The following is a 21,921-nucleotide window of genomic DNA, read 5'->3' as shown; positions in this document are numbered from 1 at the left end:
GGCCTGGGAAAGACACACAGCCAAGCGGCAGGTAGGGGGCAGGGGTTACCTTTAATGCTGCATTTTGTGCCGAATCCCCCGTGATGCCCTGTCCCTGAGTATCCCTGACCACCCTCCCCCCCTCAACCGCAGGGCGGGCACAGGGCCCCACCCCCTGGGGTACAAAGAAATAAATTAAGTGCCCTCCCCCCCTTCCCCAATAAATAGAGTGGGTATCCTGCCCAGGGCCTCCCCTGCCTTGTGGCATGGTGGGCTGGGGCGGGGCCTGGGGCGCTACATTCATGGCTGCCCAGGCGGGCGGTTGTGGGCAGGCCTCAGCGGGAGCCGTGGGCCCCACACAGGGGCACCGTGCTGTCCTGGCTCTGCCCTTCCATGTCCATGTCAAGCAGCGTAGGCTGCATGCTGGGGGGCCCGGGGCTCTCCGGAGTGTCCGGCCTGCTGGGAGGCGAGATGCTGAGTGTCTGGCCAAAGGAGACCAGTTTGCAGGGGTCCAGACGGGGACGGCTGGCGGCTGGCCGGGGTCTTGGGGCGAAGGTCAGGGTGGTGGGGCGGCCAGGGAACTCGGGGGGCCGGCGGCGGGTGGGGAACAGGGCCTGGGGGTCGGGCAGGCGAGGGAAGTCCAGGGGATCTCGAGGGCCTGGTAAGAGAGGATCAGATGAGGTGAGTGGGGTGGGCCAGAGGGTGGATTTTAAAAGCCAGGAGCATTTATGTGAAAAGAGTAATTTGACGTCTCTTGAAAAATCTGGTTTTGTTGGACCCACTTTCCAGCAGGCCTGGACATTTACCTAGCTCCCCCCCCACCCCCCACCCCCACTCCTAATCACTCACTCACCTGGTGAGACTCTGGGCACAGTGCTTAATCCTTTCAGAGCCTGTGTTCCCTTGTTGCCACTCTAGACACAGCCCCCACTCCGCCCACCTCTCCCACGCTGGGCCAGGCCCACAAAGGCCACAGAGGCACCTGAGGCATGCCAGTCTGAACGGGGTGATAGCACCTTGCTACACAGGGAAGGAAGAATAACGAACTGTAAAGCAAGGGGCTGGGTGTCTGATGGGCAGCACTCAGCTCCTATCTTCTAATCCTTGGCCTGTTAATTAGCGTATAGAGAACAGTGCCTGGCATATAGGTATTAGCTCTAGAAACTGTCGTTGCCTTTAGTGGTCACCTGCCTGGCCCTCTAAGTCTGCCACCTCTGCGTCTCAATTACCGAGGGACTTGAATGCCTCACAAAGCAGCAGGAGCGGTGGGGACACAGCCCCTTCCTTCCCAGGCTAAGCGGGAGGAGGCTGCCTCGGCCTCGGGGAGTTGGTTTCCGGGCTGGGACACAGGTGCTGGCGGGGGCAGGGGAGACGGCCTTTTTCTGCGCCCCGGGGCCCCGGGCGCGCGCGTGCAGCCTCACTCACCAGGGACAAGGCCCGAGGGCTCGGGCGCCCCCCGCTGCCCCAGCGCCCCATCCGAAGGGGTCCGGCGGTGCCCGCGGCTCACGGCGCGCGCGGCCGTGACGTGGGTGGGCGTGAGCGACTGGCGGGGGTCCTTCTTGAAGCTCTCCAGCTCCAGGTCCACCAGCGGGTTGGTGCTGGGCGGGGGCGGGGGCGCGGGTGGGGAGGGCGGCGGGGAGGGCGCGGCCGGCGTGGCCTCGTCGCTGTCGGAGCGCAGCAGCGAACGCGTGGAGTTGCAGTCGGACACGGACGACAGCGACACGAGGGTGGCCGAGGGCGCCAGGCCCGGGCCGGGGGCCGCGTCGTCGCGGCGGCCCGGGGAGCGCCCGGGCGGGCTGAGGCCCCGCGGGAAGCGGCCGCCGCGGGGGAAGAAGAGGCCGTCGAGCCAGCGCCGCTGCTCCTCGCCGTCTGCTGCGCGCGCCTCGGCCACGTCGGCGCCCAGGCCCACGGCGCCCAGCAACGTGGCGCAGCCCAGCAGCGCGAGCTCGCAGCGCCGCCGGGAGCTGTGCCCCGGCCGGGCGGGCGCCGCCGTTTCCCACGGCGCCCGCGCCCCCGGGGAGGGCTGGGCGGGCAGCGGCACCGTGAGGTAGGACGGGGTGGTGTAGGGAGAGGGGGGCACGCTGCCGCCGCCGTCCGCCTCCGCGAACTCCTCTGCAACCGGGAGAGGGCCGTCACTGGACTCCGTCAGCTCCGGGGCTGGCCCCGGGCCCCGCGGCCCCCAGGGACCCCGCCAGCAGCGGGACTGCCAAGTCCCACTGAGCGTGGTTCTGGAATCTTTGCACCTCAAACTCCCCTGCCCCTGGGAATGGCCCCCACAGCCGCGGGAGCCGCGGTTTCCCATGCCGGGAAGGCATCCTACCCCCTGGTCCAAGTGAAATCCAGCTCCCTCCCCTTGCAACCCTGGGGAGGGTCACCCCTGGGTTCCCTTTGCCAGGGAATGTCCCCTCTCCAGCCCCCTCCCCTTTAAAGGCGCCCTCACCCGCTTACCCATCTCATTGAGGCTGGCAAAGCCAGGGGCGATGGGTGTGTGTTTGGGGGACTTGCCCAGGTTGGGGGCACTTGATGACCACTGCTTGCTTCCTTCTCCCAGGGCCTTCAGCCTGCAGAGGGCACCGGAGATGCGGGAGGGTCATGGGCCTTCTGGCTGCCCAGGGCCCTGGGGAGGCACAGGGCCCAGGTGGGAGCCGGTACCTCTCCTCTCCTCCAGCCCGCTCCTTCTGCAGGGTGGAGCTGGGCCCCCAGGTCCGGCCCTTCTTCTTGCCACCAACCAGTTCTTCCTTCTTGGGGGGTCCACTGCCACGGCCCCATGTCCCACTGCCACCGCTGCTGCTGCCACTGCTGCTACCACCACCACCATCCACAGGAGTCACTGGGCCGAGAGAAGCCACTTGGTTACGGGTCTTGGAGAGTCTGTCCCAGGTGAGCGTCTGGCCTCACTCTTCCCACCTTGGTTCCACCCTCCACCGGAAGCCCTCAGGACCTGGATTCTAACTCCAATCATGCCACTCCCTTGCCATACATCCTTCCGTAGCTCCCCACTGCTGTCAGGACGAAGTCCCAGCTTCCTCAGTCTCACCACCTGTCACTCTCCACAGCCTGACCCTTAGCCATCCCTTCATTCCCAAGTGTTTACCAGCACCGGCCATGTGCTAAGCCCTTTGGCAGGGGCTGAGAAGACAGCGGTGCTCCAAGCAGACCAAAGTCTGAGCAAAGACTTGAAGGCGGTTGAGGGATACAGGCAGAGGGAACAGCAGATGCCCAGGCTCTGTGGCTGGACATGCCCACCTGGGGTGTTCACTGAGCAGCCAGGGGGCCAGTGTGTCTGGGGCGGGGGCAGGTGAGAGAGATGGAGGTGGGAGACGCGGGCAGAGAGCAGTAAATGCTGTGGCTGGGACCCCACATCTGTGGGCTCCCAGGTGGGTGCTTTGTACAGGCTGTTCCCTTCATGGGAATTCTGTTCCCTTTCAGTCTCTTTGCTTGCCTGGTTGGCTGCTTGCCCTTCAAGCCTCCAGCTCTGAAGCAGTTTGTTCCCTGGAGAGTCAGCTCTCTCTCTCCTCTGTCCCCATACCCTGAGGCTAGCACCGGCTACCACTGTTTGGCCACTATTTGTCCATGTGTTCCCCCCGCCCCCCCGCAGAATGACCTCCCAGGCTTGGTACAAAGCAGGTGTCCAAAGACACGTGTGTGTGGCGGGGGGGCTTGGGTGAGGCCAGGGGTGAATGATGGGGCAGAACAGACTGGGGAGCCAGCTGGCTAGCCTTTAACTCATCACAAAGCCTAAGGGCTGTACCTCTGCCTTGTGACTGGCCATCGCCCCCTCCAAGGCCCCGGACCTGGTCCAGCCCCTCATCTCACTTGTCTCCCACCTTTACTCCTTCCCTCCTCAGAGCAGCCAGAGGGAAGAGGTAAATTTTATCACGTCACTGCCTTGTTTACAGCCCTCCAGAGACTCCCCCGTCATGTTTAACATGAAATCTAGATTCCTTATCCCCGTTCTTTTTTGTTGTTGTCTTTTGTCCTTTTTAGGGCCGCACCCGTGGCATATGCAGGTTCCCAGGCTAGGGGTCTAATTGGAGCTGTAGCCGCCAGCCTACGCCACAGCCCCAGCAATACCAGATCTAAGCTGCGTCTGTGGCTACACCACAGCTCATGGCAATGCCAGATCCTTAATCCACTGAGCGAGGCCAGGGATCAAACCTGCAACCTCATAGTTCCTAGTCGGATTTGTTTCCACTGTGCCATGACAGGAACTCCACTTATCCCAGATCCTAAGGCCCAGTGTGATCTGGCGCCCTTTTGAACCCCTGGCCATAAACCTACTGTTCTCCCTCCCATTCCTTCTACTCCAGCCAAGTTGGCCTTCCCTGCTGATAAACACCATGCTGTTCTTGCCTCTGGGCCTTCACCTTTGCTGTTCCCTCTGCCAGGGATACTGTTCCTTCAGATCTCTGCATGTGTCCTTACCATGCGTGTCCCAGCTCACACCTCAGCTTTCTGATAGGCTTTCCTTGTGATTTTAAAAGAGTTCCCTGGTGGTTCAGTGGGTTAAGGATTCTGGATTGCCACTGCGGTGGCTCAGGTCACTGCTGTGACACGGGTTTGATCCCTGGCCCGGGAACTTCCACATGCTGTGGATGTGGCCAAAATAAATAAATAAATAAAATAGCAACTCTTCTGTTTTATTCCCTTCCCTGATTTCCTTTATAGTGCGTATCATTACAGGAGATTGTCCTGCTTACCAACTTGTTTACTTGTTTGTTGTGTTTTCCCTGGTGAGCCTGAGGGAGGGGACCCTGCCTGCCTCGTCCCCTGATGTTGCTCTGGGTTGGTGCCAGGTATGTGTCTGGAGAAATCTGTTCACTGACTTGGGTCAGGGCTTGGGGAGATACTCACGGCGGATGGCCCTCAGCCGAGGGATGATGCTGGGGCTGGCGGGGGGGCTGGCCCCATTGGATCCTTTCCGCTTGTCCAGGGTTGGAGAGGCCTGGACTGTGATCTTATGTTCAAAGCCTGTGAAAAGAAAGAGACTTCCCTGAGCACATGGTTCCAGGGGTAGCCAAAGAGAAGCTCCCCTTTGTAGAAGGATAGAAAGAATGCCGCCATTCTGCCTTCCTTAACGCAGTGGTTCTCAAAGTGTGGCCTCAGACCAGCAGCACCAATGTCAGGTGGGAACCTCCTGGAAATGCAGCCTCTTGGGACCTCCTTGAATCAGGAACCGTGGGCGTGAGGTGGCAAAGCCCCTCAGGTACCTCCGATGCACACGCAGGTTTGAGAGCTGCTGCCTTGAGGATCTAGGCCTGAGTATCCAGCATGGAGGCCACGCCACGGATAGCAATGGAATGTGGCTTGTGCACCAAGCAACTAGAGAGTTTTATCTTTATTTATTCAATTGCAATTGATTTAAATTTACCTGTAAAGGTGGATACTCAGTTCAGTTACTGGAAACATTTAAGCATATTTGGAACTACTTGGGTATGTGAATCTGCTCTTTCAACTGGTTTTTGTTTTGTTGTTTATCTTTTTCTTTTTAGGGCCATATGTGCAGCATATGGAAGTTCCCAGGCTAGGGGCTGAATCGGAGTTACAGCTGCCATAGCCACAGCCACAGCCACAGCCATGGCAGGATCCGAGCCACGTCTGCAACCTACACCACAGCTCATGGCAACAGTGAATGGATCCTTAACCCACTGAGTGGGGCCAGGGATTGAACCTGCATCCTCATGGATACTAGTTGGGTTGTTACCACTGAGCCACAAATGGGAGCTCCCTCAACTGTACATTTTATGAAATCTAAATACAGGTCAAGAATTTTTGATGAAAATTTAGAGCCGAGATGGAGATGCACCTGCAGATATAAAATCCACACTGAATTTCAAAGATCTAGTGTGAGAAAAAAGAAGGTAAACGATCTCATTGTGTTGTACTGATTACATGTGGAACTATAACATTTTAGGTTTACTGGGCTAAACACAATAATTATTAAAGTTAATTTCACCTGGTTTTTTTCTCCCTCTCTTTCATGTTGCTACTAGAAAGTGTAAAATTACACACATTGCTTGCATTATACTTTTGATGGCTGGTGCTGGTCTAGGTACTGTTCTAGGGCTTGTAACATCACAGAGAGGGACTATCGGCACGATGTGCAGTCTTTAAAAAAAAAAAAAAGAAAGAAATCAAACCTGAATTTGAAACTGATTAAGCCTGGACAGCCCACTATTAGGATGATCCACGTGAAACATCTTTTTTTGTAAGTCAGAAATAGCCAGACAGAGTTCTTGTCATGACTCAGTGGTTTACGAACCCGAACAGCATCCATGAGGATGTGGGTTTGATCCCTGGCCTTGCTCAGTGGGTTAAGGATCCATCACTGCCGTGAGCTATAGTGTAGGTCACAGACATGGCTCGGATCCCGCCACACTGCTGTGGCTGTGGCAGGCAGCTACAGCTCTGATTGGACCCCTAGCTTGGGAACTTCCATATGCTGTGTGTGCGGCCCTAAAAGACAAAAAGACCCCCCCCCCCCAAAAAAAAGGACAGAAAGAAAAAAGAAAAAGAAATGGCCAAACACCAGCAATTTCCCATGGTTTAACCTAATACCAATTTTTAGGAAATTCAGGGGACAGAGGGACATGTTATGAGATCCAGGGAGATGTAAGCAGCAAAATCCTAACTGTGGGAAATGCTACAGAATAAATGATGCGGTTCCTCAACAGATTATTGGCAAAGGGGGAGGAAGAGGCAGATTAAAAGATATTAAACAAATAGCTGGGAAACAAAACTATAGAGAAAAGTAAGGGGAGTTGCCGTTGTGGTGCAGCGTAAATGAACCTGACTAGTATCCATGAGGATTCGGGCTCAATCCCTGGCCTTGCTCAGTGGGTTGGGGATGTGGGGTTGCCGTGAGCTGTGGTGTGGGTCCCAGACAAGGCTCAGATCCCACGTGGCTCTGGCTGTGGTGTAGGCCGGCAGCTGTAGCTCTGATTAGACTCCTAGTCTGGGAACCTCCATATGCCATGGACACGGCCCTGAAAAGAAAAAGAAAAAATAAGGATACGAGTACTCTAAAGGTCAGGACTAAAGGTCATGGGGTGACTCTTAGGGGGTGGCATTGGGATGTGTTTGGAGGGGGCTGGTGGAAGCATCTGGGGTGGCTGTAGCTTCCCTCTGCTTTCATGGGAACGAGTATACTAACTCATTACGCTGTACAGTTTGTTGGTCATTTTCTGTAGGTGTGGCTACTTAGCAATTAAAAGTACAGAAATAATTAAATAAAAGGAAGCGGTAATTCCTGGGTTAGGGATGCTCAGGGCATGGGGCCAGTACCGGAGGGCAGGCTGATATGGCTGCTGCCTTCCCGCAGCTTAAGCAGGCGGCTACGCTTGAAGTTGCCCTTGCGTTTGCGGACCCGGGGCTTCTCCTGGCTCAGCTGGCACATGAGCAGGTGCAGCTCACGCTCCACGATGTCCATCTCGCGCTCGGCCAGCTCCTGCTCCCGCCGCCGCAGCTGCTCCTCCTGGAAACGCTGCTCCTGCGCCGCCCGCAACAGCTCCTCCTCGCGGCTCCGGAGCTCCTGCAGAGGAGGTGTGTGGCGTGGGAGAGGGCTTAGCTACTCTGCCCCCAGGCATGGCTCCAGGGAGCTGGGTCTGGTTGGTCCCCTGCACAGGGGTGTCCTGCCGTGGGGCAAACTGGGGGACTCAATCCAACTCACACTTCACTTGCCAGGCTGGGTGCCAGGGCAGGAGACTATGTTAGGCCAAAGAAAGGGATGGCTTTTCTTTCTTTTTGTCTTTGCTTTTTTAATTTTTTAAGTCTTCAATTTGGAAAACTTCAAACATCTACAAAAGCGGAGAGAGAAAGGTGTACCCCATGCACCCATTGTCTGACTTCAACAGTTACCTAGACTTTGCAAAAATTTTTTTTCATGTATTGCCTTCCTTTTCGCCTCTCTCCCTCTCATTTTTGCTGTCAGGTTTGAAAGCCAATCCCAGACCTCACACAATGTCGCTTGTAAATGCTTCAGGGCAGGGTGCCTTTTTCTTATCAATCTGCCAACAGGAGGCTGACTTTTCTTAACATGCAAAAAAGACTTCCTTGGCCCTGCATGGACCCAGAGACCTGGGGTTCATGGGAAGGGGCTCTGCTCTGTCCAGGGCACTGGAACTCGGGGCTCTCACTTCATCCCTCCCTCTTTTGACAACCCTGCCTTCACCTTCTCCTTGGTCCGGAGGTCATCGAACATGTGCTGAATCTCCAGCTTCCAGTCTTCCTGCAGTGAGTGGAAAGACTCCAGCGGCATCTGGAACAGGGCTGACTGTTCGATGACTTCAAGCTGCTTCAAGATGCTACCAAAATCTGGCCGCCCATGGGGGTCTGGGTCCCAGCATTCTGGGGTGGGGGTGGGAATGGAAATGTCAGTAGCCATGCTCTGGGGCATCAGCCTGCTCAGTGGAGGCAGGGATCCAGGGGACTGAGGACAAACAGCTCCCGTGAAGCCAAGGAGAAGGAATTCAAAGCCAGATTCCTGGCAATGTCTCACTTGGTGAACCCCTGGGGAGAGAAACTCAGGGCCCTGTTCGGTGACTGGTGGTAGAATCAAGGATCAGGGAATCCCAGGGCCAGTGAATCCTAACAGGTTGCCCTCAAGAGCTGCAGGCCTGGCCAGAACAAAGGTCTGGAGGCCATGGAGCCAACTGTGGGGAGACTCTTCATGGCCCGATGGTTCCAGCCCCTTCTCCCTCACTCCTGGGCCCACTGGTATGGATGGGTGTGAAGGGGTGAGGTACCGGGCCTGAGGGCCCCTGCCACCCCAAGCTGAGCCTACCCTCTCCACGGGGCCCTGGCTCACCCTCCAGTAGGCGGGCAAAGGGCTCGGGGCACGTGGAGGGGATGGGCAGCGTCAGCTTGTTCATAGCCACGCCATATGCCACAGCCAAGGCGTCGATTTCACGGTAGGGGACCTCACCCGTCAGCAGCTCCCAGAGCAGTACCCCGAAGCTGCAGATGGGGGAGAGGGAGGGTGATGCCACAGCCCACCCCAATCCTCACCTACACCCCACCCTCGCCTCTGGTCCCATGGTGGGCCTCCCTCCCCACAATATCCAGCCCTGGCCAAAGAGGCCACAAGTACCTGATTTGACCTCCTTCGGCCTATCTCATGTGGATGTGGTGGGGCTGCCTCTCTGATGTCTCTCCTTTGCTCTGCCTCTCTTCCCCCTCTCCTGCCCGAAAACCTTCAGTGGGTTCCCTGGGCCCACTGGGCAAATCCACCCTTTTTTTTTTTTTTTGTCTTTCTTTTCTAGGGCCTCACCCACGGCATATGGAGGTTCCCAGGCTAGGGGTCTAATCGGAGCTGAAGCCGCCAGCCTACACCATAGCCACAGCAATGCGGGATCCGAGCTGTGTCTGCAACCTACACCAGAGCTCACAGCAACGCTGGATCCTTAACCCACTGAGCGAGGCCAGGGATCAAACCTGCAACCTCATGGTTCCTACTCGGATTTGTTAACCACTGAGCCACGATGGGAACTCCAAATCCACCCTTCTTAACCCTGATTTTTGTTTGTATTATTTTTGATCATGCATGCCTGTAGCATATGAAGTTCCCAGGCTAGGGATTGAACTTGTGCCATAGCAGTGACCCAAGCCACTGCAGTGACAATGGTGGATCCTAATCCTGCTTTACCAGAGGGAACTCCATTGGCCCTGATCTTGACAAGCCCTCACCTCTAAACACTCTCAGCTCCCATCTTCATCCTGCAGCCACGTTGAACAGTTGAACAAACCCTTGTTCTTCCTAACCTCTGGCCTTTGCACATGCTATTCCCTTTGTTGAGAACACACTTCCCTTTGCCTAACTGTCCTTTAAGTCACAACTCAGGTGTACTCTCTGCTGGGAAGCCTTCCTTGATTCCACAGCCTCCAAAGCTGGGTTGGAGGCCCCTCAGAACCCTCCGCACTTACCTCTAAAAACAAATTAACACTATTTAACATTTATAAAGCCTTACTCCAGGCTAGTACTGCTCTGGCCTCACAACAGTCCTGTAAAGCAGAAGGCATTGGTATGAACCCCATTTTATCCCATTAATAGAGCCGGCTCAGAGTGGTTAAGTTGTTTGCTTACGGTCACAAAGTTCATAAATGGTGGAGCCACAGTGGGACTCGGGTCTGCCTGATGCCTGTGACAATGTCCTTAGTGGCTACATGGTACCAGAGCAGGCCTCCCTGTGCTGCCATCACCTGCGCGTCTCTCTTCTCCCATAAACTGTGCTCCTTCTTGATCCTGATCACTGGCTACGCAATGCCTCACTCACAGCAGATCCCTGTGCTCCCCCACGTCCACGCATGCATTCGTTCACCACATGCCTTTAAACGTCTGCTGTGTGCCAGGCACTGTACCAGATACTGACTGGAACAAGACAGACATGACCCCTGCCTCCATGCAACTGACAGCCTGTCTGTCTTTCTCAGTGAGGGCACTGGTAAATTTGAGCTGGGCAGATGCTGCCTGAAGTAGTTTTCGGTCCTCCTTTGCAGCTAAGTATGCCCATATGACAATGGTTCTGGCCAGTGGGACACAGGAGAGTGTGTAGTGTGCAATTAACTTCTAGGAAGCATCCTTAAAGGGACGCTTCTTCCTATTAGTTGGAATATAGACATAAAAGCTGGAGCGCAAGCAGCCAGTTTGGACCATGAAGTGAACGTGGGAATGGAGGCCATACAAGTTCGACAAAAAGAATAGTGGCTTGTGGAGCTCCCGTCCTGGTGCAGTGGTTAACGAATCCGACTAGGAACCGTGAGGCTGCAGGTTCAATCCCTGGCCTTGCTCAGTGGGTTACGGATCCAGCATTACCATGAGCTGTGGTGTAGGTTGCAGATGTGGCTTGGATGCTGTGTTGCTGTGGCTCTGGTGTAGGCCGGCAGCTACAGCTCCGATTCAATCCTTAGCCTGGGAAACTCCATGTGCTGCGGGAGCGGCCCAAGACTGGGGGAGTGCTACTGACCTTTGGTGGCTGGAAACCATAGATACTTAGCATCCTGAAAAGTAGAGGACAGCACCACACAAGAAGAAATTTCCTGCCCTATGTCAATGACACCCTGCTAGAAACCCTAGCATAGAACCCTGAATCCCTCATGCCGAGGGTACTGTATCAGTCCTGGGCTTTACGTGAGAGCAAAAACATCAGTCTTGTTTTTATTTTGGGTTTTCTGTTTCTTGCCACTGAAATATGGCTTCCATCAATGTTATGGACCATAAAGGAAGGCTGACGTGAAGCCAGTCTAAACTTTCCCCCAAAGGGCTGTCCTGCTCTAGTTGAGACTTCCTGTCTGATTTGTCTGCCCCAACACCTTGACTTTGCTGCTTGGCCCATCTGGAGCCTCAGCCAGGGACTGATCTGGGTCTGGCTTCTCTCCAGAAGGTTGAGTCTCTGCTGCCACCAGGTCTTGGCAGGTGAAGAACAGCCTCCTCATTGACCTCCTGTCCCAGCTCTGGTTCCGGACAATCCATCAGCCCAGGGAGCCCGTGCGATGCTCCATCAGATCAGGTCATTGCCAAACACCTCTCATGGTTTGCCAGTGCGCTTAGCATAAACCTGGGGCGCGCGCCCTCACCCGCAGGGCTATCGGCTCTCTCCCCGACGTCATTTCCCACCACTTCCCTCCTTGCCTGCTCTGCTCCAGTCACTTGGGCCTCATAGCCGTTTCTGGACACACCAAGCTCGTTCTCACCTCAGTATCTCCTTTGTGGGAGCTGTTGCCCTTGCCTAGGAAGCTTCTTCCCCCAAACTCTGCATGGTTGGCTCCTGGTCATACAGAGTTCAACTCAGGCACCACGTCTCAGCAGAACCTCCCCCAAAGTCATCTCCAGCTCTCAGAGTGCTTTTTGGTCTACCTCCCAGCTCATAATACTGCCTAATATTTTTTCTGGTCAATTAGCTTATTATCTTTTAAAAATTATTTATAGTTTTCTTAACTTAAAAACAGCCATTTCAGCTTCTTGTGTATGTATGTATGATGTATTCATTATCCCTGTGGCAGTAAATGGGTCTGTTCTTTTGTTTTATTTTTTTTGCTTTTTAGGGTCACACCCACAGCACATAGAGGTTCCCAGGTTAGGGGTCGAATCGAAACTACAGCCTATGCCACAGCCACAGCAATGCTGGATCCTTAACCCACTGAGTGAGGCCAGGGATCGAACCTGCATCCTCATAGATCCTAGTCAGGTTCGTTAACCACTGAGCCACGAAGGGAACTCCCAGGTCTGTTTTTATATACTGCTGTATCCCTAGCTCCCAGCACGTCAGATGGAAGGATGGATGAATGAATGAATGAATGTGACCTCCAAAGGTCTCAATTTCCCGTCTGACGAGTGGGGGCAGTGTACTGGATGGTTGGAGGGGCCTTTGGTGCTGACAGCCTGTCTTTATAACTTTGGTATTTTAAACTGTAATCCAAGTCCTCCTCAGCTGCCACTTCTGATAGCGGAGCAGACACCTGCTTTGATGCCTGTCTGATGGTCTGACCTTGCCACTGGGTCACTTTGCCAGGCCTAGATCCCAGCCTCAGTAGCAAACTGTCTCTCCTACCCTGCCCACTCCCCCTTCCTCCCTCCTCCATCTCCAGGAGGCCTCCCCATCCCACCCATCAGCACCTCCAGACGTCACTGCTTTTGGAGAAGAGGGAGAGACGGATAACCTCCGGAGCCATCCAGGCGTAGGTCCCCGCGGCGCTCATTTTAGTGGTCTTGTGCCACTCGCGGGCGAGGCCGAAGTCCGTGATCTTGAGCACCGTGTCTGCGAGGTTGTGGTTCTCGATGGCCTCCAGAATAAGGACTGTGGGGAAGGAAGAAAGAAAGGGGGGATCATCCCAGACCTGACAGGCTGCAGCCTGGGTGTCCTGCCCCCACCCCACCCTGCTGGAATCTCCTGCTTGTTGTCTCCCGGCCGGCCTTGGGTGACCGTCTCCGCAGAAGCTCCTTTCCTGGCCTTGAAGACCATGAACCCTGGTCTAATCTCTGCCCCAGGCTCCTATGAGGGGCTGGGGAGCTTCTCCCGAGGTCACTGGCCTCCCGGCTCCAACCTGGGCTCTGAGGAGCTCAGCGAAAGGTCGATGGCCAAGGCCTCGGTTTTCCTTGATCCAGGCCTGAGCTCCCATCCACCCCAGATGTGGCGCCTACAAGCCCTGAGTGGTAGCGGATGGTTTCCCTCTCCTTTCCCACCCACTGTGGGGGCCGCAGTCGGCGCCCCACTCGTACTCCTTTCTGTGCCACAGTCTCTGCCACGTGACTTGGAAGTTCTTTCCACTAACAAGGCAGCGTGTGTCTCCCACCATTCACTCTGGGTGGGACAGATAACTTGCTTCGTCTGATAAGATGAGGCAGACGTGGCCGAGTACCAATTCCAAGCCTAGGCCTTAAGAGGCCTTTCATGTCAGCTTGCCCCCTTGCCCTCTGCCATCACCCGAGAACAGGCCTCGGCCAGCCTGTTTGTCCAAAGAAGAGGAGAGATACCTGGGGCAAAACCTAAAAGCTGAGCCTTGACTAAATCAGTTTACCCGCTGGCAGGCCTGCAGATGTACGGGCAGTAATAAAGGACACTGAGTTTAAAGACACAAAGTTGGGGGGGGGGGTTGTTACCTAGACAAAATCTGACTGATACATCCCTCAAGCATATTGAATGATGCCAACTCACTTGCTGCCTAGGGTTATTACTAACAACCATCATGGCCAGTGTTAACAGAAGCTAGGATATGGCAAGAACTATCCTAAGCCCTTTACACAAATCAACTAGCAAGCAATCCATTTTATTGACTAGCAAACTGAGGCTCTGAAAGATGAAGTCACTTGGCCAAGATCACACAATGGTTGGACAAAGACCCAAACTAGATCTGTCATCAGAGCCCAATCTCTCTCTTTTTTTCCTTTTCTTTCTTCTTCTTCTTTTTTTTTTTTTTTTTTTTTTTTTGCTTTTTAGGGCCACACCCACAGTATATGGAGATTCCCAGGCTAGGGGTCCAATCGGAGCTACAGCTGCCAGCCTACCCCACAGCCACAGCAATGCCAGATCCAAGTTGTATCTGTGACCTACCCACAGCACAATGCAAGATCCTTAACCCACTGAGTGAGGCCAGGGATTGAACCTGTGACCTCATGGTTACTAGTCGAATTTGTTTCCGCTGAGCCACAATGGGAACTCCACCATCCTCGTAACTGCTATGATATTCTACTATCTTTGGTCAAAGAGAGCCCCCAAAGAGCACAGTATCCTGCCTGGGTTTGAATCCCAGCTCTGCCATTTATTAACTGCACAACCTTGTGTAATTTACCTTATTATTTTTGTCTTTTTAGGTGCGCACCTGCGGCATATAGAGGTTCCCAGGCTAGGGTTCAAATCTGAGCTGCAGCTGCTGGCCTACACCACAGCCACAGCAGTGCAGGATCCGAGTCGCGTCTGCAACCTGTGTTACAGCTCATGGCAATACCGGATCCTTAACCCACTGAGCGAGGCCGGGGATTGAACCCACATCCTCATGGATACTAGTCGGGTTCATTACTGCTGAGCCACAGCAGGAACTCCTAGTTTACCTTATTTTTTAATACTAGGATTTCTCTTCTGTTAAATGGAGATGACAACGGCATTTACCCTGTACTTGATTTATTGTCTGAAGCAATAGTAGGCCCTCTAAAAGTGTTAGCTTTTATTATTAGTGTGGATGTCGCCATACTTGTTCCTTATTTCTCCATCTTTATCTTTGACCATTCCTGGCTACTCCTCCAGTCATTGCAACAATGAGGCAATTCTACTATCATGCCCTTTGGCAGATGAAGAAGCAGCGCTAGAGAGCTCAGACCATTGCCCAAGGAAACACTGTTGGTGATCTCGTCCCTTCTTTAAAACCCAACTCAAATGTCACCTCTTCCTGGAAGCCTCTCGAGACTCTCTAGCATGTGACTCCACCTTCTAGAAGTCCTCCCTTCTTGAGTCACTAACTCTCTTGTTTCTGGAGTGACCCCATGACAGAGGGAACACCCCATGGTCTTACACTTGCATCTCCCAGGCTGAGCCTAAATCAATTCACCTAAAAATATCTATACCTAATATTTTGTGACCCCCCCCAGTTTAAGATCCTCTAATGGTTTCATTACATTGAATAAAATACCCCAAGTCCCCCCAAGGCCCCCGAGGTTCACAAGATCTGGCCCAGCTACTTTTGTGATCTCGTCTTCTTCCACCTCTGCCTCACTCCTGCTCTTCCAACCTCTCCAGTCTCCTTGCTGTCTCTCCAGCAAGGCACACTATCCCCACCTCGGGATCTCTGCTCTGCCCAGATCTTTGTAAGACTGGGTCCTCTGGGTTCAGGTCTCTGCTCAAGTGTGGCCCTCCCTGACCATCTGATCTAAAGGGCTTCCTCTGCCCCATTCTTAATCAGCTTTATTTCCTTCGGAGCCCTTGATAGCCTTTGAAATTCTGCTCTCTATTTAAATATCAACCATCTATTTCTGTCCACGAGACTCTTAACTTCCATAAGGGGAGGAATCTTGCCTTGTTCACTTCTGTAATCCCCGGACAGTGCCTAGGACACCTAATTCTGCTTTGGAATTATCAGCTGAATGAACCAATGAATGAATGACATCAGACGAGGGGCTCCTTAAGGGAGACGGACTGGGAGAAGCTGTACTGTGGAGGCCCTGCTTCCTCCGTCTCAAGTATACAGCAGTCCCACTGCCTAAGCAGGAAGCCCTGGCCTAAGAGCCCCACCAACCCTTTGTCCAAGTGGCATTGGCTACAGAAAAACTTGGGGCCAAGGGAGTGTGTCTTCATACCCCACCTGCAGGCTGGGAATCGGCCGGGTGAGGAAGGGCCGAGAAGGGACCCAGCCTTCGAGAAGAGCAGGTGGGCAGGCCCACTTCCATTACTCAGCCTCTCAGAGGAGTGAGAGGACATGAGCATCGACGAAGATGGGCACCATCTGTGTCTTGCTCAGTTGCCCGGTCCTGGAGCAGGCTTGGCAAACCTGGGCACTAGGTAGCTATCTGCTGAATGTAGGGATGCCAGGCCTGGGAGGTAAGGAGGACTCAGCCCTTCTGCTTTAGGGGCTTGCAGTTGGGGGGTGAGGGCTAGCAACTAACATGAAAATAGTGGGATGGAGTCAAACCAACGTCAAGACATAGAATTGACAGGAATCTGAAATAGATGAGATGTGGGGGTTGAGGGCAGAAAGGAAACCTTCACATTTCATGTGAGGGCAGGGAACGTGCTGGCCCTACTCACTGCGATCCCTCTTGCTTAGTACATGATCTGGCCCAGTAAATATGTAATGAAAGAATGAACAAATAAATAGAAATGAGAGGGAGTGACATGGGGCAGAGAAAGGATGGGAGAGCCAGGAAGGTAGAATTTTTTCCCTGCTGGATCCTAAGGGTCAGGACAGGGGCTAGTACCCAACAGTACTCGGGAAATATCTGGAAAATGAATGAAATCCCTAGATTGTGAGTGCCATAAGGATAGACACCATGGCTGTTGTGGTCTCTGTTGGGCTTCTAACTTGATAGGTGCTCAATATTTGCTGACATCATGAGACGCTCCTTCATCTAGATATGGGTTCTGGGAAATTCTGCTTTCTTCCTGGCTCCAGGCCTCATTCAACCAACCAGTCAACTCTGGACAGTCTAGGGTAGGCCAGGCAGCTTGGAAGCTTTTACGTAAGACACATCCCTTTTCCTCCTCTCATCTTTACCAGTTTGTCTTGGCTAGCTGGGGCAGAGGCCTATGAGGACTCCAGGAAGTGGTTCTGAACTGAGGGCTAATTTGCCCTTCAGAGAACACTTGGCAATGTCTGGAGACATTTTTGGTTGTCATTACCAGGGGGTGGAAGTGGGTGGCAGGGGATGCTAATGGCGTTTAGTGGGTAGAGGCCAAGGATGCTGCTAAATAACCTACAGTGCACAGGACAGCTCCCCTGAAATCATCCCGCCCCAAAGGTCAGTAGTGCTGAGGTTGAGGAACCCTGACTCCAGGCCAGGTACTTTCTCTCTCTGCCTGGTGGACTACGGCAGTGTGGCTGGACAGTAAGTGCTATGAGGGCAGGCACTGCACCTGTCCCGTTGACAACAGGGAACACAGGGCCTACCTATCATAGTGTTCAGGGATATGTATCTATTGAGCTACTGTGATCATAGCCTAGAAAGCAGGTATTCCTTCCACCTTTCCGGGCCTTCTTTTCCTCCCCTAATGGAACAAGGACTGCCTCACCTGGCCCTGAAGGTAGACTGCTGCCCCAGGCAATGTCTTCTGGTGTCCCCATTTCCCACCACCTAGGTTTGGCCTCACAAGGTTCTATAGAAGCAAGTTTTGGGGGGAGGGCACCACTTACTGTTGATGGACTTGAGGTCCCGGTGGATGATGGGCACGGGGGCATCATTGTGTAGGTAGTTCATGCCCCGGGCCACCTGCACGGCCCAGTTGACCAGCACGTGAGGGGGCACGCGGCGCCCTGCCAGCACCCTGCTCAGTGCACCCCCCCTGGCATACTCCATCACCAGGCAGAGGTGTGGGGGGCTGAGGCAGGCGCCCCTGAGGGCAATGATGTTGGGGTGCTGCAGGGCTCCGAAGAGCCGGGCCTCCTGGCGCACCTGCTCTGCTGTCACTGCCGGATCCCGTTCAGGGTCCAGCCGGGCGGCCTTGACCGCCACCTCCTCGCCACGCCACAGGGCCCGATAGACCTTGCCAAAGCCCCCTACACCGATGATCTCTTCTAGCTGCAGCTCGTGGAAGGGGATCTCCTGGGGCAGCCGGAGGCCCGCGGGCGCGGCGGGGGTGCCGGGGGCCACGTAATTGCTGGGGAAGACGCCCACACGGCCGCTGGGTAGCTGCTCGGTCCACCAGCCCTCGTCGCCAGACACGGCACAGTCCTGGGAAAGCACCTGGACGCGGTCGCCCCTCCGCAGGGTCAGCTCCTCGTCGCCCGCCGCTTCGTAGTCGAACACTGCGGTCCAGACAGGCCCCGCGGGGGTCGTGCCCCACTCCTTGGCCGCCCCCCCTTCCTCCTCCTCCATGGGGGAGGGGCCGGGGGCTGCGGGAGGCCGCTTCACACAGGCTGCCCGCCGGATGCAGAGAGCCGGCCCCGGCGGCCAGTCCCTGCGGGGTCTAGGAGGCTCCTGGGGGCCATGGCTGGGGGACCCTCCGCAGGAGCAAGGAAAAGCCTCTTTAAAAGGGCAGGGTCGTCCCCCTCCCGATTCAGTTGTCCAGGCAGGGTAGGGTGGGGAAAGGCGGCGGGTTCACCTGTGCCCCCTAAATGTCAGGGCGCTAAGAAGGCCTGGCCGCACGGCTGCCGAATTCCTGCCGGGGCCCGCCGGTGGGGGACGAGGGTGAGGGAAGCAGGCAGCCCCCTTCCCCGCGCCTCTCACCCCGCGCAGCTCCACCGGCGGCCCCCGGCTCCGCATCCCGGGCCACGACCGCCGGGCGGGGCGGGGCCGGTGGGGCTCCGGGGGCGCCCGCCCCAGGACAGGGTGGCGCGCCCCTCGGCCTCCTCACGCACGGGGCAGCCTGGCGGCCACCATCCTCAGCACCGACCTCCGGGTCGGCCCCAGCCCCTGCCCCCGCCCGCGCCGCTTCCCGGGGCCGCCGGCGGTGCCTGAGTGACGTGCTCGCTCCGCCGCGCCGCGGTGCCGCCTGGGAGTTGTAGTCTCCGGCAGCACGGCCCCGCGGTCAGTTCCCAGTCCCCGAGTCCCCAGAGCCCCGGTGCCCCGGGAATGGGGAATGCGCGGGGCCGAAGGAATCCTCCCGGGGAGATCAGCCTGGCCTCGGACCCTCCCTGGGACGCAGTGGACGCGACGCCTGGAGGAGGAGAGGAGAGGGCTGAGCGCTCCTCATAGACCCTGAGGGGCTGTGGCCCAAAGGTGGGGTTGGCGGTGACTGACGCGCTTCGCAAAGCGAAAAGTACGAGCTGCGTGAATGGTGGTTACTGCCCCGAGTCTCTAACACGGCCGGGACGCGGTCCCTGCGGCTGGACTGCCCCTTGGGGCCGCGACCCGAGGTGCACGCCGGGAAGTGTAGTTTGTTCTCGGACCCGCGCTGCGGGGAGACAGCACCCCAAAAGAGAGCCAGTTGGTGGTTCCAGCAAGCTAGGGGGTCGGGCTGATGGTGCAGCCTCTGTGGGGAAGAAGGGGGTGGGAGGATGTGCGTAGTGTCCCTGGGTAAATCACAGCCACGTCTGTTTTCCCCACCAGCTCTGGGTTTCCTCTACCTCCGCAGTCCTACCTCTGAGAATCCCCCGCCTTAGAAAACGAGAAGTTCACTTTAATGGGGCTTAAAGTGCATCTTATGCTAAGTGTTTTGCGTAATGGTATCATTAAATTCTCGCAAAGCGCCCTTTTTACAGATGAAGCATGGAGAAATAAACTTGCTCGTCCAAGGTCACAGCTATAAATGGCAGAGCAAGACTCAAAAGCAGGTTTTTGTTTTATTTTATTTTTATTTTAGGGCCGCACCTCTGGCATATGGAGGTTCCCAGGCTAGGGGTCGAATTTGGCACCGCAGCTGCTCGCCTACACCACAGCAACGGCAGATCCAAGACACGTCTGGGACGGCAACTCAGGATATTTAACCCACTGAAGGAGGCCGGGGATTGAACCCACGTCCTCATGGATACTACTAGTCCCATTCGCTACTGCTGAACCATGACGGAAACTCCCAAAGGCAGATTTTAAAATTAAAACCAAACCATCACCACGACAACCAAACACTTTGCCTTCCGGGAGTTCCTGTGATGGCTCAGCGGTTAAGGAATCCGACCAGCATCCATGAGAACAGGGGTTCGATCCCTGGCCTCGCTTAGCAGGTTAAGGTTCTGGCGTTGCCGTGAGCTGTGGTGTAGGTCACAGACGCGGGTCGGATCCCCCCTTGCTGTGGCTCTGGCATAGGCCGACGGCTGCAATTCCGATTGGATCCCTAGCCTGGGAACCTCCATATGCACACACCTAAAAAGACAAACAAAAAACAAACAAACCAAAAAACCCCATTGCCTTCCCATTTAAAAAGTGAAGAAACAGTGCTGCAGAGGTTGAGTGACTTGTTCAGGATCTGTGCCCTCCTAAGCGGCAATGTGGGTCTTTTCACTTAGCGTTTCCTGAGTCGGGGGTCTGGGAGGTCTGCGGGGTCTGGCGGTAGGAGAAGAAGGTAACTATGATGGGCTCTGGTGCTCAGACTCCAGAGTACTGCCCCACAGTCTCCTGGGAAATTATTCCAGGCTCAAAGGGAAGTGGGTGGCTGAAAGAGAGGCCCCACTTGGTTCTCAGTACAGGCGTTTCTGCTATAACCCGATGCCTGCTTTTCTGAAAGACCTGGAGTTCTGCAAAAGAGTGCACTAAAATAGCAAGGCTCTATGGGGAAAATAGAATTAGGGACAGATTGCTCAAAATGTATGCAACTTTATAAGCAGAGTGCTACAAACCCAATAACGATTCCAGTAGAAATACCAGCACAGTTAAGTTTCCACTGGCATTTGGACTTAGCCATACTTTCAGTGTCTTCTCTGCAGTCTTAAAGGCTGGGGCTTGTACTGCCTTCTCCGAGATGCCAGTCTGGAGGTAGTAACTTCTAATGGAGACCATTTTCTTCAAAATTAAAAATCTGATCCAAGGTGTAATCTTCTTTATGACTCTGTTATTTCCATATGGGAAAACATTGTTGCAGTTTCTTCATCTGCGTTCACAGCATTGCCACATACCATACCACTGCAGCAGGCATTATGGTCTTTGAACATCTAAACCAACCACTGTGGATCTAAAGGAAGACATTTCTGTAGAGTTGAAGCTTTTCCCCTTACCATCTTCTTTTATTACTAAGGCCTCCCCTTTATCTGTGAGAAACCTGCCCCTGATTGCTTCAAACCATTAACCTCCTAGAGAAAACTGCAAATTAACCAACATGATTGTGTTATGCTGACATCATCACTCTGTTTACCAGTAGCTCATGAGGTGATTCAAGTCAAAGAAGCAGGTGTGCAGCAAAACAAGCAGTCTCCGAGCAGATGCGTAGAGTTGGGTGAGGAAAGTTACCTGGCTTAGTTCTAAAACGGGTGGGCTCTCTAATGGGAACAGGGAGTGGGATGACATTTGTCAAATCCATAAAAAATCATTCATATTTTGAATGGGATTGTAATGTATAAGTTATTAATTTGTAATTCGAATCTTCCATATTTGGACTTAGGTATAATTTTCTCCTGGGATATCTTGTACATGCTTTCTTTGGTTCACTCACTGGGATTGTACTGTTTTTATTATTTCCTTATGGCTGGGATTTTGTTACTCTTTCCTAATCAGTTACTGCCATTGTGTTTTTTTTTTTTTAATTGAAGTAGAGTTGATTTACAATGTTGTGTTAATTTCTGATGCACAGCAAAGTGATTCAGTTATACATACATACATTCTCTCTCTCTTTTTTTTTTGTCTTTTTGCCTTTTCTAGGGCTGCACCGGAGGCATATGGAGGTTCCCAGGCCAGAGGCCTGCGCCAGAGCCACAGCAACACCAGATCTGAGCCGAGTCTGCGACCTGCAACACAGCTCACGGCAACGCTGGATCCTTAACCCACTGAGAAAGGCCAGGGATCGAACCTGAAACTTCATGGTTCCTAGCCGGATTCGTTAGCCACTGAGCCAGGAAGGGAACTCCTTTTTTTTTTTTTTTTTTTTTTCCTGCTTTTTAGGGCCACACTTGTGGCATATGGATTTTCCCAGGCTAGGGGTCCAATTGGAGCTGTAGCTGCTGGCCTATACCAGAGCCACAGCAACACCAGACCCAAGCCGGGTCTTTGACCTACACCACAGCTCACTGCGACACCAGATCCCTAACCCACTGAGTGAGGCCAGGGACCAAACCCAAATCTGCATGGATACTAGTCAGATTCATTTCTTTTGAGCCACAACAGGAAGTCCTATACATTCTTTTTAATATTCGTTTCCATTATGGTTTATCACAGGATAT

The 21,921-nt window shown here is 54.3% G+C and overlaps 1 protein-coding gene and 1 long non-coding RNA gene across 4 annotated transcripts in view; one reads left to right on the top strand and one right to left on the bottom strand.

The window, feature by feature from the left end:
* Window positions 1–32: 32 nt before the first annotated feature.
* Window positions 33–18,579, bottom strand: MAP3K10 (mitogen-activated protein kinase kinase kinase 10). The gene is made up of 10 exons (XM_047790557.1): window positions 17,311–18,579; window positions 12,590–12,770; window positions 8,786–8,934; window positions 8,150–8,325; window positions 7,264–7,510; window positions 4,834–4,950; window positions 2,632–2,809; window positions 2,428–2,540; window positions 1,405–2,091; window positions 33–637 (listed from the first exon to the last, which is right to left on the bottom strand). Exons 1-10 carry the CDS (start codon window positions 17,990–17,992, stop codon window positions 315–317), a joined length of 2,853 nt encoding a protein of 950 aa, XP_047646513.1. The 5' UTR covers window positions 17,993–18,579; the 3' UTR covers window positions 33–314.
* Window positions 18,580–18,630: 51 nt separating this feature from the next.
* Window positions 18,631–21,921, top strand: part of LOC125132051 (uncharacterized) — a 115,904-nt gene continuing 112,613 nt past the window's right edge. For all 3 annotated transcript variants that reach the window (XR_007136125.1, XR_007136124.1, XR_007136123.1), the window contains exon 1: window positions 18,631–18,835. This is a non-coding gene — a long non-coding RNA (uncharacterized LOC125132051). The remainder of the gene's footprint in view (window positions 18,836–21,921) is intronic.

Source organism: Phacochoerus africanus, chromosome 8 (assembly GCF_016906955.1).
Source record: "Phacochoerus africanus isolate WHEZ1 chromosome 8, ROS_Pafr_v1, whole genome shotgun sequence".
Lineage (NCBI taxonomy): Eukaryota > Metazoa > Chordata > Mammalia > Artiodactyla > Suidae > Phacochoerus > Phacochoerus africanus.
This window is presented reverse-complemented; position numbering and strand designations above follow the sequence as displayed.